At 31.2% G+C, this 14,803-nt stretch overlaps 1 protein-coding gene across 2 annotated transcripts in view; it reads right to left on the minus strand.

The window, feature by feature from the left end:
• Window positions 1-6,765: 6,765 nt before the first annotated feature.
• LOC139490831 (X-linked retinitis pigmentosa GTPase regulator-like) overlaps window positions 6,766-14,803 on the minus strand; it is a 31,339-nt gene continuing 23,301 nt past the window's right edge. For both annotated transcript variants that reach the window (XM_071277870.1, XM_071277869.1), the window contains 6 exons: window positions 13,894-14,109; window positions 13,379-13,482; window positions 12,598-12,717; window positions 11,331-11,504; window positions 9,228-10,206; window positions 6,766-8,970 (listed from right to left, as the gene is read on the minus strand). In XM_071277870.1, the coding sequence (XP_071133971.1) occupies window positions 10,183-10,206; window positions 11,331-11,504; window positions 12,598-12,717; window positions 13,379-13,482; window positions 13,894-14,109 (638 nt within the window). In that variant the 3' untranslated portion in view covers window positions 6,766-8,970; window positions 9,228-10,182. The remainder of the gene's footprint in view (window positions 8,971-9,227; window positions 10,207-11,330; window positions 11,505-12,597; window positions 12,718-13,378; window positions 13,483-13,893; window positions 14,110-14,803) is intronic.

A 14,803-nucleotide genomic window follows, 5' to 3' on the forward strand; every position in this document is an offset into this window, starting at 1 on the left:
TGTGGGTTAGAAGCGATTATAAAAAAAATGTCAGCAAGAGCAAACGCAAAGATAGAGGTCACATAAATGTTTGCCATTCAACTATCGTGAGTTTGTCATTCTATTACTGTAACATGTTATGTGCAGTTGTTTGATTCCATCGAAAGTGTTATCATTATTTCCACCGAATATAACAATTAAATGTGTTTATTCTTTTCAAACATCTTGATTCAAGTTTTTAAGCAAATAACCGGCACTCTATGGAAACACATTGTGATCCTCTTCTTGTCTACATGTTTACGTATTCCATAATTCACACACACAGGAGCTTTCAATGAAAACTATCTAGCTTTTCACATTCCTCTACGTTATTGGTATCCATTTACCTCAATACTGTTTCAGTATCGGTGTCGGCTTATGGTGAACATAATTCAATAATTTCAACAATAAGTATATCGCTATAATTAGTTATCAAAGGTACCAGGATTATAATTTAGTACGCCGAAAGCGCGTTTCGTTTACATAAGACTCATCAATGACGCTCATATCAAAATATTTATAAAGCCAAACAAGTACAAAGTTGAAGAGCATTGAGGATTCCAAATTCCGAAAAGTTGTGCCAAATACGGCTAAGGTATATTCTATGCCTGGGCTAAGAAAATCTTTAGTTTTTCGAAAAATTCAAAGATTGTAAACAGGAAATTTATATATATAAAAAAAAACCACATAAATGATATTCATGTCAACACCGAAGTGCTGACTACTGTGCAGTAGATACCCTCGGGGACGAAACGTCCACCAGCAATGGTATCGACCAAGTGGTGTAAATAGTTATCAAAGGTACCAGGATTATAATTTAGTACGCCAGACGCGCGTTTCGTCTACATAAGACTCATCAGTGACGCTCATATCAAAATATTTATAAAGCCAAACAAGTACAAAGTTGAAGAACATTGAGAATCCAAAATTCCGAAAAGTTGTGCCAAATACGGCTAAGGTATTTTCTATGCCTGGGATAAGAAAATCCTTAGTTTTTCGAAAAATTCAAAGTTTTGTAAACAGAAAATTTATAAAAAAAAAAAATGCAACATGATATAATTTGAAATAACTCAAACAAAAAACTAACGACCAGGTATTTGACAAATCATAAATGGAAATCAAATATGATACATAAATTAGTATATTGACAAAATAGCTATAAAACTGAACCTGTATAAGGAGAAAGGCGGATAAACTGTATGATGTATATAAACCATGTTGAACGTACGGAAGACTACGCACTTTTTTGCCACGTGTATTGCTCTATCTGCCATTTGTATCAACACAATCCTGCTGTTAGCCATGTGTATTGCTCTATCTGCACAATCCCTATGCACATATATCGCTTGAATTATTTTGTTAATTAATTTCAAATATAGTTAATTTGTTTATAAAAATAATTTTTTAACATAGTTTTGATAAAATCATTGGCATTTCAGTACTACACAATTTCAAAAGATTTTCAAATTCACATTTACCAAGTACAAGTGTAAAATGAACCCCTTTTATTGGTTATACACACTTTCATGAGATGGGTATGATTGCAATTAGAAAACTGTATAAATTCTATTGTTTCTGAAGTAGTCTTTAGAACACAAAAAAGAGATCCTAGTATCTATAATGAGTTTATTTATAAATTAAAGGACAAAAATGTGATCAACTACAGGTCACCATCAGGTACTGTCTTTAAAGATGAGCAAAACCCAAACATTATAATAGTAAGCTTTAAAACGCCCCAGAATGAAAAACAGATGAAACCATTAATAGTAATCAAAATCATCTGGCGGTCAATATATAGTCTTCAAAAACACATTGGTTTTACATATGTTCTCCTTTCCGGTATGTTTATTTACCGGGATCGATTCGGAGGTGCTTGTCTTATAAAGTCTATACAAACAAATGCTAGTGTTCTGTGAGAATTGCACGCAATACATACTCCCTTATCGGTTACAAAACTTGACATTAGAAAACTATATAGCAAATATTAAATCAATATCTTCAAGAATGACAAAAAAAGGGTGGACAACTGATTATTTTAGTCAAAAGGACCATAACTCTGCACAAAATCATCAGACCACAACTTGGTCTTTTACTGGTAATGATGAAACAATACGCCAAATATCAAATCAATATCGTCATGCTTGAAGGAAAAAAGTGTGAAAAACGGATTTGCTGGACTGACGTATGGACAGACAGACGGAGTGCAAACCTAAAGTCCCCTACGACTTCGTCTGTAATAACTTGACAAAGAATTCCCCTCAATTCGGTACTAAAGACCGTCTTAATCTAGCAATGAAGTGATGTTGGTTTTTTTGTTGCTCTATGTTGAAGTCCTCACTGTCATGCACTTTGTGGTAAATCCTTTGATTTTTATTGTGGATGTACTGATTTTGTGTAATGGATGGATACCCCACATCATTTGTTTTTTCTATGATAGAAAAATGTGTATACAATGTATAAGAAAAACGTTCCCTTTTTGAAACTAATAGAGAGAGAGGTGATATTATTTAAATGAAATTTCTAAATCCAAGGACAATAACTCTGCACATAGTCATCAGACCTGAACAAAATTCGGAAACTATATACCAATTATTAAATCAATATCTTCAAGAATGACAACTAGAAGCTCTAAAGAGTCTGTGTCGCTCACCTTGGTCTATATACATAGTAACAAAGGACACTGATGGATTCTTGACAAAATTGTGTTTTAGTGTTGGTGATGTGTTTGTAGCTCTTACTATACTGAACACTCTTATTGCTTACAATAATCGTTATCTAAAATGAACTAGCCCAGAAGTGACAGAGGAAAACATTTTGAAAAAAATTATTAAATTTTACAAAATTTACAAAAATTGTTAAAAATTGACTATCAAGGGCAATAACTCCTTAAGGGGTTAATTGGACACTTTAGTCATGTTGACTTATTTGTAGCTCTTTACATTATTGCTGTTTAGTTTATCTCTATCTATCATAATATTCAAGATAATAACCAAAAGCTGCAAAATTTTCTTAAAATTACCAATTCAGGGGCAGCAACCCAACAAGTTGCCAGAATGGTCTGAAATTTTCAGAGCAGATAGATCTTGACCTAATGAACCATTTTATCCACAGCATATTTGCTCTCAATGCTTTTGTATCAGAAACATCAGCCAAAAACTGCATTTTACCCTATGTACTATTTCTAGCCATGGCGGCCATCTTGGTTCGTGGGCGGGGTCATCGGACAAATTGTTTAAACTAGATACACTAATGATAATTGTTGACAAGTTTGGTTAAATTTGTCTTAGTAGCTTGAGGGGAGAAGATTTTTGTAAAAGATTACAAAAATTTACAAAACTAGAGGCTCTAAAGAGCCTGTGTGGCTCACCTTGGTCTATGTGAATATGAAACAAAGGACACAGATGGATTCATGACAAAATTGTGTTTTGGTGATGGTGATGTGTTTGTACATCTTACTTTACTGAACATTCTTGCTGCTTACAATTATTTCTATCTTTAACAAACTTGGACCAGTAGTTTCAGTGGAAAATGTTAGTAAAAATTAACAAATTTTATGAAAATTGTTAAAAATTGACTATAAAGGACAATAACTCCTAAAGAGGTCAACTGACCATTTTGGTCATGTGACTTATTTGTAAATCTTACTTTGCTGAATATTATTGCTGTTTACAGTTTATCTCTATCTATAATAATCTTCAAGATAATGACAAAAAACAGCAAAATTTCCCTAAAATTACCAATTCAGAGGCAGCAACCTAACAACGGGTTGTCCGATCCATCTGAAAATTCCAGAGCAGATAGATCTTGACCTGATAAACAATTTTACATGATGTCAGATTTGCTCTAAATGCTTTCGTTTTTTAGTTTTAAGCCAAAAACTACATTTTACGCCTATGTTCTATGTTTAGCCATATCAGCCATCTTGGTTGGATGGCCGGGTCATCAGAAATATTTATAAACTAGATACCCCAAAGATGATCGTGGCCAAGTTTGGATTAATTTGGCCCAGTAGTTTCAGAGGAGAAGATTTTTGTAAAAGATTAATAAGATTTACGAAAAATTGTTAAAAATTGACTGTAAAGGGCAATAACTCCTAAAGAGGTCAACTGACCATTTTGGTCATGTGACTTATTTGTAAATCTTACTTTGCTGAATATTATTGCTGTTTAAAGTTTATCTCTATCTATAATAATCTTCAAGATAATGACAAAAAACAGCAAAATTTCCCTAAAATTACCAATTCAGAGGCAGCAACCTAACAACAGGTTGTCCGATCCATCTGAAAATTCCAGAGCAGATAGATCTTGACCTGATAAACAATTTTACATGATGTCAAATTTGCTCTTAATGCTTTCGTTTTTTAGTTATAAGCCAAAAACTACATTTTACTCCTATGTTCTATGTTTAGCCATATCAGCCATCTTGGTTGGATGGCCGGGTCATCAGACACATTTTTTAAACTAGATACCCCAAAGATGATCGTGGCCAAGTTTGGATTAATTTGGCCCAGTAGTTTCAGAGGAGAAGATTTTTGTAAAAGATTAATAAGATTTTCGAAAAATTGTTAAAAATTGACTATAAAGGGCAATAACTCCTAAAGAGGTCAACTGACCATTTTGGTCATGTGGCTTATTTGTAAATCTTACTTTGCTGAATATTATTGCTGTTTACAGTTCATCTCTATCTATAATAATCTTCAAGATAATGACCAAAAACAGCAAAATTTCCCTAAAATCACCTACTCAGGGACAGCAACCCAACAACGGGTCGTTAGATTCATCTGAAAATTACAGGGCAGATAGATCTTGACCTGATAAACAATTTTACTGATGTCAGATATGCTCTAAATGTTTTGGTTTTTGAGTTATAAGCCAAAAACTGCATTTTACCCCTATGTTGTATTTTTAGCCATGGCGGCCATCTTGGTTGGTAAACGGGGTCACCGGACACATTTTTTAAACTAAATACCCCAATAATGATTGTGGCCAAGTTTGGTTAAATTTGGCCCAGTAGTTTAAGAGGAGAAGATTTTTGTAAAAGTTATTGACAGATGACGACGACGGACGCCAAGTAATGAGAAAAGCTCACTTGGCCCTTTGGGCCAGGTGAGATTAAAATGTTAAAAATTGACCATTTTGGTCATGTCGACTTATTTGTAGATCTTACTTTGCTGAATAAAGGCAACAGTAGCATACCGCTGTTCAAAACTCATAAATCTATGGACAAAAAACAAAATCGGGGTAACAAACTTAAACTGAGGGAAACGCATTAAATATAAGAGGAGAACAACGACACAACATTAAAATGTAACACACACAGAAATGGACTAAGCAATAGACAAAATCCTAATAACAAATATAACATCAAAACCAAATACATGAATTTGGGATAGAAAAGTACTGTGACACGTCTTATAGTAATGTAAATTCACACTCAAATATAAGAGAAAACAAACGACACAACAGAAACACAACGTAAAAATGTCACAAACACAGAAACGAACTATTATATAACAATGGCCATTTGAACATTATAGCTGTTTACAGTTTTGCTCTAAATGCTTTGGTTTCAGAGATATACGCCAAAATCTACATTTTACTCCCGTGTTCTATTTTAAGCCATAGAGCCATATTGGTTTGTTGGCCGGGTCACCGGACACATTTTTTAAACAACATGCCCCAATGATGATAGTGGCAAAGTTTGGTTTAATTTGGCCCAGTAGTTTCAGAGGAGAAGATTTTTGTAAAGTTAACAACAACGACAGATGACTACAGACGCCCAAGTGATGAGAAAAGCTCACTTGGCTGTTGGTGTGGAAAACTGATTATTTTAGTGAAATTTTTAAGACCACAACTCTGTACAAAATCATCAGTCCAAAACAAAATTCAAACTTAAAAGATCTGTAACTTGTCATGATAAAACACCATACCAAATTTCAAATCAATTTCTTTAAGCATGAAGAAAAAAAGTATGGTATGGAAAACTGATTTGCCTGACTGACAGATGGACAGACAGACAGACAGAAGGACAGAGTACAAACCTAAAGACCCCTTCAACTTAGTTGGTAGGGGACTAAAAACAATTAAAGTAAATGTTATATCCGTGTATATCTTTGTCATTTATAGTTCCAGCATCATACTGTAATTAACTTAATGTCTAGCACTACTTAAAAAGATATTATCAATTATCAAGTATATTTCAACAAGGAAAACTATTCTGATGTAAAAATATTCGTTACTTATCATTAAAAAGAAATATATAATCAAATTTAAGCAAAACACTTTTAAGAATAGTGTAGTGACGGACAGGAAACCAACATAGTAGTGTGTGAGCTCTACTGACCACATCATTTAAGAGAGCAATATCAATGTAGTAACTATCAAAACAAGAATGTGTCCCAAGTACACGAATGCCCCACTCACACTATCATTTTCTATCTTCAGTTGACCGTGAAATTGGGTAAAAAAAACTTTAATTTGGCATTATGATTAGAAAGATTATATCATAGGGAACATGTGTACTAAATTTCAAGTTGATTAGACTACAACTTCATCAAAAACTACCTTGACCAAAATTTTTAACCTGAAACAGGAAAGAGGGAAGAAGGGGCAGACAAACAAACGCACAAACACGAAAACATAATGCCCCTCTACTATCGTAGGTGGGGCATAAAACCTCCCTGTAAATAATTCTACTTCAATTGCAGACCATTTCCTTGATATCATAAAGCATAAAATGAACAAAAAGTTATAAGTTTGCTTATAATTTATTATAAAAGGTAGCATTTGAATGTACTGTACATAATCTACATATTATACATTTGTACAATTATTTACATTTCATTCATACCTACATGTACTACTGATCCTTTTCCTCCCTTCTAATCTATACAGTAAAATCTAACTTTACTTGATTTATAAATATTATGTTTAAAAATGTCAATAAATAATCTGAATAACTCTACAAAAGAACAAATTGTTAAATATACTTTGATATGCATTATGTGGATTGGCTGATATTTTGGAGTACTAATTTTCATAGATTGAGGAAAATTTGTATTTTCATGGTTACTTTATCTTTTGTTGTTAATAACAAAGTCTGAATATCAGCCTAAAGAAACTTCTTTTTTTGTTGAAAACACGAATCTGTGGTTCACCTAAACCTTAAAAAAACCATGAAAATTGGTTCTTCACCAATAATGAGTTCTCACTATTCAGTTAATAAATTGCTATAAACTTTGATGTTTGAGGATAATTGTGTATAAAAGAGATGTGGTATACATGCCAATGAAACAACAACACAAATAACCAAATAAAATTAAGAGGTCATTATACTAGACAGTCTTGCAACAATTGAATAACATAGAAATAGCCCCTCAACAGCTGTGAATAAATTTAAGAGGCTATCTAAGCTATGCCAATCATTAATAATAAAATGCTAATTTTTAGGTAATATATCAACATGAAAAGAGAATGGATTGTGTTTACAGAAAATAATAGTTAAAATTTGTTAAACATATGAAAATGTTAACATCAAAATGATCCTGTGTAAATGATTTAAATTTTAAGTTAAGGTGACCATAACTTCATCCTCATCAACAATAAACCAAACCTTTAACCTGATATAGGAAAGATGAAGGGACGAACTAATGAATAGACAGACAAACAGACAAGAAAATATCAAAAGGGGGCATATAAACTTATTATATCTCTGATTAACTTATTTCAATGTGGAAATGTTACCTCTGTATTACAGGTACACAACTGGCCAGGTTTGAAAATATGATTGATCTAAATTTGATAAGATAATGTTTCTCAATTCATATATTCATTCACTGAAGAGTCTTCACAAATCTGCTTTAAACCTATTACCTTTTAGCAAATATTCCTACATTTCTTAAGTTTTTATAACAAATTAATAACAAGTATCTTTAACAAATGCTCATATATAATTAAACACCCCTTTTCATGTTTCCAATCGAACTAACATACATATAAAATGTATACTTCAAACATGTATTAGTTAGTAAGGATTAAATAATTCCAAAATAATAAAAGTATATTGGTAAAATTGCAAAAATTCAAATGACATAATTGCCAAGTTGTAATGAAAAAATCACTGATAAGATTTAACAAATAATTTGAGTAATATGAATTTGTCTTTTTGGTTTATTTGAATACACAAAACAATTAATTAATTCTTAAATAGTAGATATTAGTTAATACGTGATGATCTACAAAAAGCTTTATGTTTTTAAAAAAAAATTGGTAATTGTGCTTTTAAATTTCTAATCAAAAGAAGACTGAACTACATTTCAATAATTTCTTATTTTCGATTTGATATTCAAAAACAATATTATGAATGTTCTATTAATTGATTCAGACATTGATGAAAAAACACACATAATTTGCACCCTTGTATGTCTTAATACCTGAAAATGAATATCTTACAATATAATGACTAAATGCATTATCAACATCATGTACAGAGCTATAAACGTTGTATTTAATTTTACATAGAACTTATTTCTTCTATTGCCAAAGTATATGATGTTTTTATAGAATTTGTGAAGAACATAAAAAGGAGTATGTGTATGCAAAAAAACAGGATAATGTTGCTTCCATTTTTCAAAAATACAATTTATCTTATAAAGCTTTTAAAATTCTAAAGAAAAAACAATTGTCACTGAGTGTCTTTATAGGCAATAATATGCAAATTTTGACCTCAAAAGTGAAATATAGCTTTCGGTAAAATCAATTAATTTGATGGGACAAACTGGATTTCACCAATTAATTAAAGGACTCCATTATTTTAAAATAAGTTATTTGATCATTTAACTACAAATTATTTATTTATAAATTCAATTTTATATCTTCAGGGTTGAAAGAAGATTTGCTTTACATAAAAGTCAGTTTGGTTTAAAATGACAGATGATTGGCATGAGCAATAATACTATTAGGCAGCAACCATTTGATTTTCTGGGGGGGGCTATGGTTTTTTTTTCTGGACAAATTTTTTTTTTCGCGACAAGTCGAAAACAATTTTTTTCTTTCAATTTTAGCATTACATATAGTGGCAGCTGAGGGTGAAACAAACAATTTTTTTTTCTCAGAATCAAAAACAAATTATTTTTTTCTCCAAAAACTGGAAACAAACTTTTTTTTCCAAAAAAAACCATAGCCCCCCCCAGAAAATCAAATGGTTGCTGCCTTACCATGGCATAGAATTTTAACTAAAATATGTCACCGTGATAATTTTCTTCCTACATATTGAATTAGGCTGACCAATGTAAAATGAAATGAATTTATACATCTTCACATATAAAGCAATTTCTATACATATATTTTTTCAATGTTGCATTATACCAAGTTTTCTATACAAGTTAAAAACAAATTGAGGATAAAATAATACAATATCTAACAGTAAGCATAAACTTTTTAATCAATTTGCATGCAAACAATTATCACATTCCCATAAGAAAACATTCAGCTATACCTAGTTTACTGCAAAAAGGCTTATTTTTGTAAATATCTATAACAATCATTTGAGGGGGGAAATCACCACTACAAAAAGTGCATTTAAAAATGTCTAATATTATTAAATCATTCGAAAATCATAGAAAGAAAATTGAAAACAACACATTTAATAATTTCATGCGATGGAAGCATTTTTCTGGATTCACCTTCATCAGAAACGCCCAAAGCAAAAACATTTGAAATCCAAGGATGAAATAATAACTATTACATAACCTTAACTATCCTTCTTGGTATAAATTCTATATTCAATTAAAAGAATATTTCTTCTTACAATAAGGTGTACATAACATGGATATGAACTCATCTACTTTTAAAGCATGATTACAGAATACTGATCCTAATTATAATCACATTTGACACTTAACTATGCACTAAATATTGACCTTACAGTTACAAAACATAAATATCACATGAAATAAACAGTAACCAAGGTAACAGATTATAAATATTTAACAATATACTAAAATCTGGACGGAAAACAACAAGCACTAACAACAAACAATTAATCACAGATAAATAGGCTGCCATAGTTTTATAAAGGATTTCTAGTCTCTTCTCCTTAGTAATTATCCTCTAGTCTCTGGAGAGCGGCAACGGTTCTTCATTTGCAAGACATTCTCTCCTTGTATCATAATATCGTACATGAAAATGACTGAAAAATATAGACATGTTTAGCTGATTCATATGTAAAGGCATTTCCTTACCATTTTATTTTGAATACATTCATATTTGTACACACCTTTAACATTTTCATATTATATAAAACATTAAAAAGAGGAAGTGGTTGGTCTTTGAAAAAGAACTAGTTTAATCCCATTATGTTCATGTACCTAGTCTTATACCTGATTCTGTTACTGTTTTTTTGTTTGTTATGGTCTTTATTTCATTTTTTTTTTAATTTGGGAATTAAGCCAATCTTTGTTAGTGTTAACTTGTATATGGAGAGTTGTCTCATTAGCAATCATACCACATCTTCTTATATCTGTTTGTTAAATTTATTCAAAACTTTTTTGTAGCAATTAATAGTTTGAACTGTTTTTGGGATTCCTGCTTGTTTTTAAAAACCATGTGTTGCCCTCTGAATGTCTTTACTTATTTGTACTGTTGTGTTTTTGTCTCATTCATGTGTATACAACACATACCTTATTTATGTTATTTTATAACAGACATTTATCAAATATATTTCTTATGCAGCATACTGACATCTAAAAGTAACTCAATTTAAAGTGTTAGGTGTTAAATCTCAATCTATGAAACAACTATTTTTTATATGCTTGTATTGCCATGCAAGGATTTACATTCACAATGCTATGTATATATTTAAACACCTTAAATATCTAAGTGAATCCTATTATATATTGATTTTCTTTTGAAAATTTATCCTTTCTCTTTTACTTTGCAGTATCAATCACTTACAAGAATGTGTACAAAGTACATGGATGTCCCACTCACACTATCATTTTCTATGTTCAGTGAACCTTAAAATTGGGGTAAAAACTCAAATTTGGCATTAAAATTAGAAAGATCACACCATGGGGAACATGTGTACTAAGTTTTGAGTTGATTGTACTTTAACTTCATCAACAACTATTGACTAAAAACTTTAACCCAAAGCTGGACAAACAGATGGATGAACAGATGGATGGATGCACAAACCGAAAAAAAACTTAATGCCAATTATAGTTATCAAAGGTACCAGGATTATAATTTAGTACCCCAGACCCATAAATGGGGCATAAAAAGAAATCAAATTATTTGGCTATCAAGTTAAAATACCTTTTTCTGATTTGTGGCCTTTGGTTCCTCTTTTTTGTCTTCTTTCTTCTCTCCCTCTTTTTCACTGTCCTTTCCATCTTCCTTTTCATCTTCTTTGTCACCCTTCTTGTCTTTATCCTTCTTTTTATCTTTTTTGTCCTTTTCTTTCTTCTTATCTTTTTTCTTGCCTTTGTTCTGAAATCCAAATAAGTAAAAACATGAAAAAGTGCAGCCAAAATATAGTTTACCTGTTCCTTATTGTAACTGAAAAGATGAGGTGGCCATTGTACTACAAAAACAAGGACAAGAATAAGGAATATTTGACAGGAGAAAATGCAAGAGCATGAGGCATGTGTTATCACAAATTTTTCTTTAGCAATTTTAAGAGTTTGACCTGTTGTAGAGAGATCCCTGCATTATGTTGAAAACTATAAGTTGACCTCTGATATCTAAGATATTGATCAGCAAGCCTTCTTCAGCCTTTTGATATTTCAAACTTCTTACAAGTATAAAGGATAAGATAACAATCTTTTGTGTCGTGCAATCTGCGAAATGCATCCAAAGTGAGACAAACAAGAATGTGTCTATATAGTACACAGATGCACCACCCACACTATCATGTTCAGTGGTTCATGAAATTGGGGACAAAACTTTAATCTGTTTTAAGATTAGAAAAATCATATCATTGGGAACATGTGTACTAATATTCAAGTTCAACTTCATCAAAAACTACTTTGACCAAAAACTTTAACCTGAAGCAAGACAGACTGACAAACTAATGGAAGATAGGAAGCACAAACCGAAAAACATAACCCCCCAAAGTGAGGGGGGGTTGGACCTTTCTCAGAACTCCAGGGTCAGGTGTTTTTAAGCTCGGGATTTCATTTTCTTTCGGATCTGGGCATTCTTTTTCGATTTTCAGGATTTTGGGATTTAAATTTTTTTAAGCTTGGGATTTTGAGATTAAGACCCCTACAACCCCCCTCACCCTTCCTAAGTGGAACCTCTGGATTTCATGTTTTTAAGCTTGGGATTTTAGGATCAAGACCCCTACAACCCCCCTCACCCTTCCTAAGTGGGACCTCTGGATTTCATGTTTTTAAGCTTGGGATTTTAGGATCAAGACCCCTACAACCCCCCTCACACTATCTAAGTGGGACCTCTGGATTTCATATTTTTTAAGCTTGGGATTTTGGGATCAAGACCCCTACAACCCCCCCCCCCCCCCCCCCCCCCCCCTTCACCCTTCCTGATTGGGGCATTTAAATTAAATCTTTCATTCATTTACCTCATCATCATCTTCTTCCTCATCATCTTTTTCATCTTCATCTTCATTCTTATCTTTTTTCTTGTCTTTCTTTTTATCTTTTTTATCTTTCTTCTTGTTCTTGTCTTTTTTGTCTTTTTCCTAACATTTTTAACATTTAAAACATTATTCTAAATTTCATTAAGACTTGTGTAAAATGATATTACAAATTTAGTTGGTAAACTGATCCTAAGCCAATTTTAAGCCAGAATATTATCCCCTTTTATGAATCCCTATAAAACTTTACAATTTTAAAACTTAAGAATTTCTTTTTTTAAAGTTATCAACCTGTAGACATGATAGAATAGAAAATTCAAATGCTATTAATGCTTTAGCATACCATTTATCGATGGTGTTATATAAATAATTCAGTAAAATTTTTAAAAATTAGTCACTGAAGTGTAACCAAATGAAATAAATCCTTAACAGCCTTGACACCATTGTTGATAATGATAAACTAACAACTAGCTGCATGACAAAAGTGGTTACAGTTTAAATTTGAAGAGTAAAATTGAGAATGGAAATGCGGAATGTGTCAAAGAGACAATAACTTGACAAAAGATCTAATAACAGCCCAAGGTCACCATTGGGTAAGTTAGTTTCCATACAAATATAAATCTCTTACAGTAAAAATAAAATAACTTATAACTATCAATTAAAATGAAATCTGTACTTAGGGTTTTGCTTCATTATCTGATTAGGCAGTGAAGAAAATTTCATGCAATATTGAATCAACTTTCTAAATTTAATGAACAATAAAAACCTTTTCTTCTTTTTCAGATTTTACTCCTTCCTCTTCTTCTTTGTCCTCATCCTCTTCTTCATCTTCATCTTTCTTCCCTTTTTTCTTCTTTTTATCTTTTTTATCTAAAAAAAAAAAATCTATAAAATACTCAGCATCAAAAGAAAGAATTTAAATTTACTGAATTATAAAATTTAATTTTAAATAATTCATTTCGGTCTCTTAAAAACAAATGGACTTATATTTATTAGCATAGTTTCTACTAATGACTTACACAAAGCAAAAACATTTTAATTACCTTGAAAAAATGAAGAAAAAAAAATGTATTAAACAGAATTGTGTAAAGATTCAAGCTGTCGATAGGCCCAAAACAATTTGTAAATTGGTAATTTTATGTTAAATGTAAATTTTACCAAGCTTATCAAATAACAATTGTAGCAATACCTCCTCCCCTAAATTAACTTAATACCGAACTATTCAACCAAAAAACCTGAACATTCAACAAAACTATTTCCCACACAGTTTCAGATGGCTACCTTTCTTTTTATCTTTTTTTCCCTTCTTGTCTTCTTTATCTTTTCCTTTCTTTTTGTCTTTCTTTTTCTTTCCATCATCTTCTTCTTCCTCTGACATTTCTTTTTTCTTTGTTTCTTCATCTTCTTCTTCTTCATCGTCTCCTTCATCTTCATCTGACAAACCAGTTGATGTACCAAATATCTTAGTTTTAGAGGATTTCTTTCCTTTCTTTTTATCTATAACAGAATTCGAATATTACAATGAAGCAACATGCCTATTTTTCACTTCAGAATCATTACCTGTGAAAGTTTTCATTAGTGAAGAAATTTCTTCAATCCATAAACATAAGAAAGAATGTATATATTAATGTCTAAATTCATCTATAAAGGAGTAGGGGCAATAAAACCCTTATTTGGCCCAAAAATTACTGCAAATTTTAAAGTTATCATACATATTCATAAATTACTGAAAACTTGTCTAAGGTATAAGGTACTAAAAATTAAAAAAAATTGACATAGAGCAAGTAAAAACATATGGCAAGAAATCATAACCTAATTTGCATATTTTGTTAAATTTCGTGATTTTCCTTGTTCTTTCATCAAATTTTAAGTATATTTTAGACTGAAAAAGTATGTTCGCACCCAAGAAACAACTTTATATTTGGTGAGATAATGCAAATAGTTATAATAAAGCTTTTGTTAAATTATTTGGTATTTTCTCGGCTGCGCAGGATGTTTCCACAACGGAAATAAAGTCAGAAAATTGCATAAATTCTGTATTTTTCATTGTTTTTGTGAAAACAGTACATATTATGACGTAGTTGTGACGTCATCAGATAAAAATCTTAATGTTTTTCATTTATATTTCTTAATCCTATGCATTTCTAAACATAATGTGCCAATTTGAATTAGTTATCAAACATTTCATTTT

This window comes from Mytilus edulis, chromosome 10 (assembly GCF_963676685.1).
Source record: "Mytilus edulis chromosome 10, xbMytEdul2.2, whole genome shotgun sequence".
In the NCBI taxonomy this organism is placed as follows: Eukaryota; Metazoa; Mollusca; class Bivalvia; order Mytilida; family Mytilidae; genus Mytilus; species Mytilus edulis.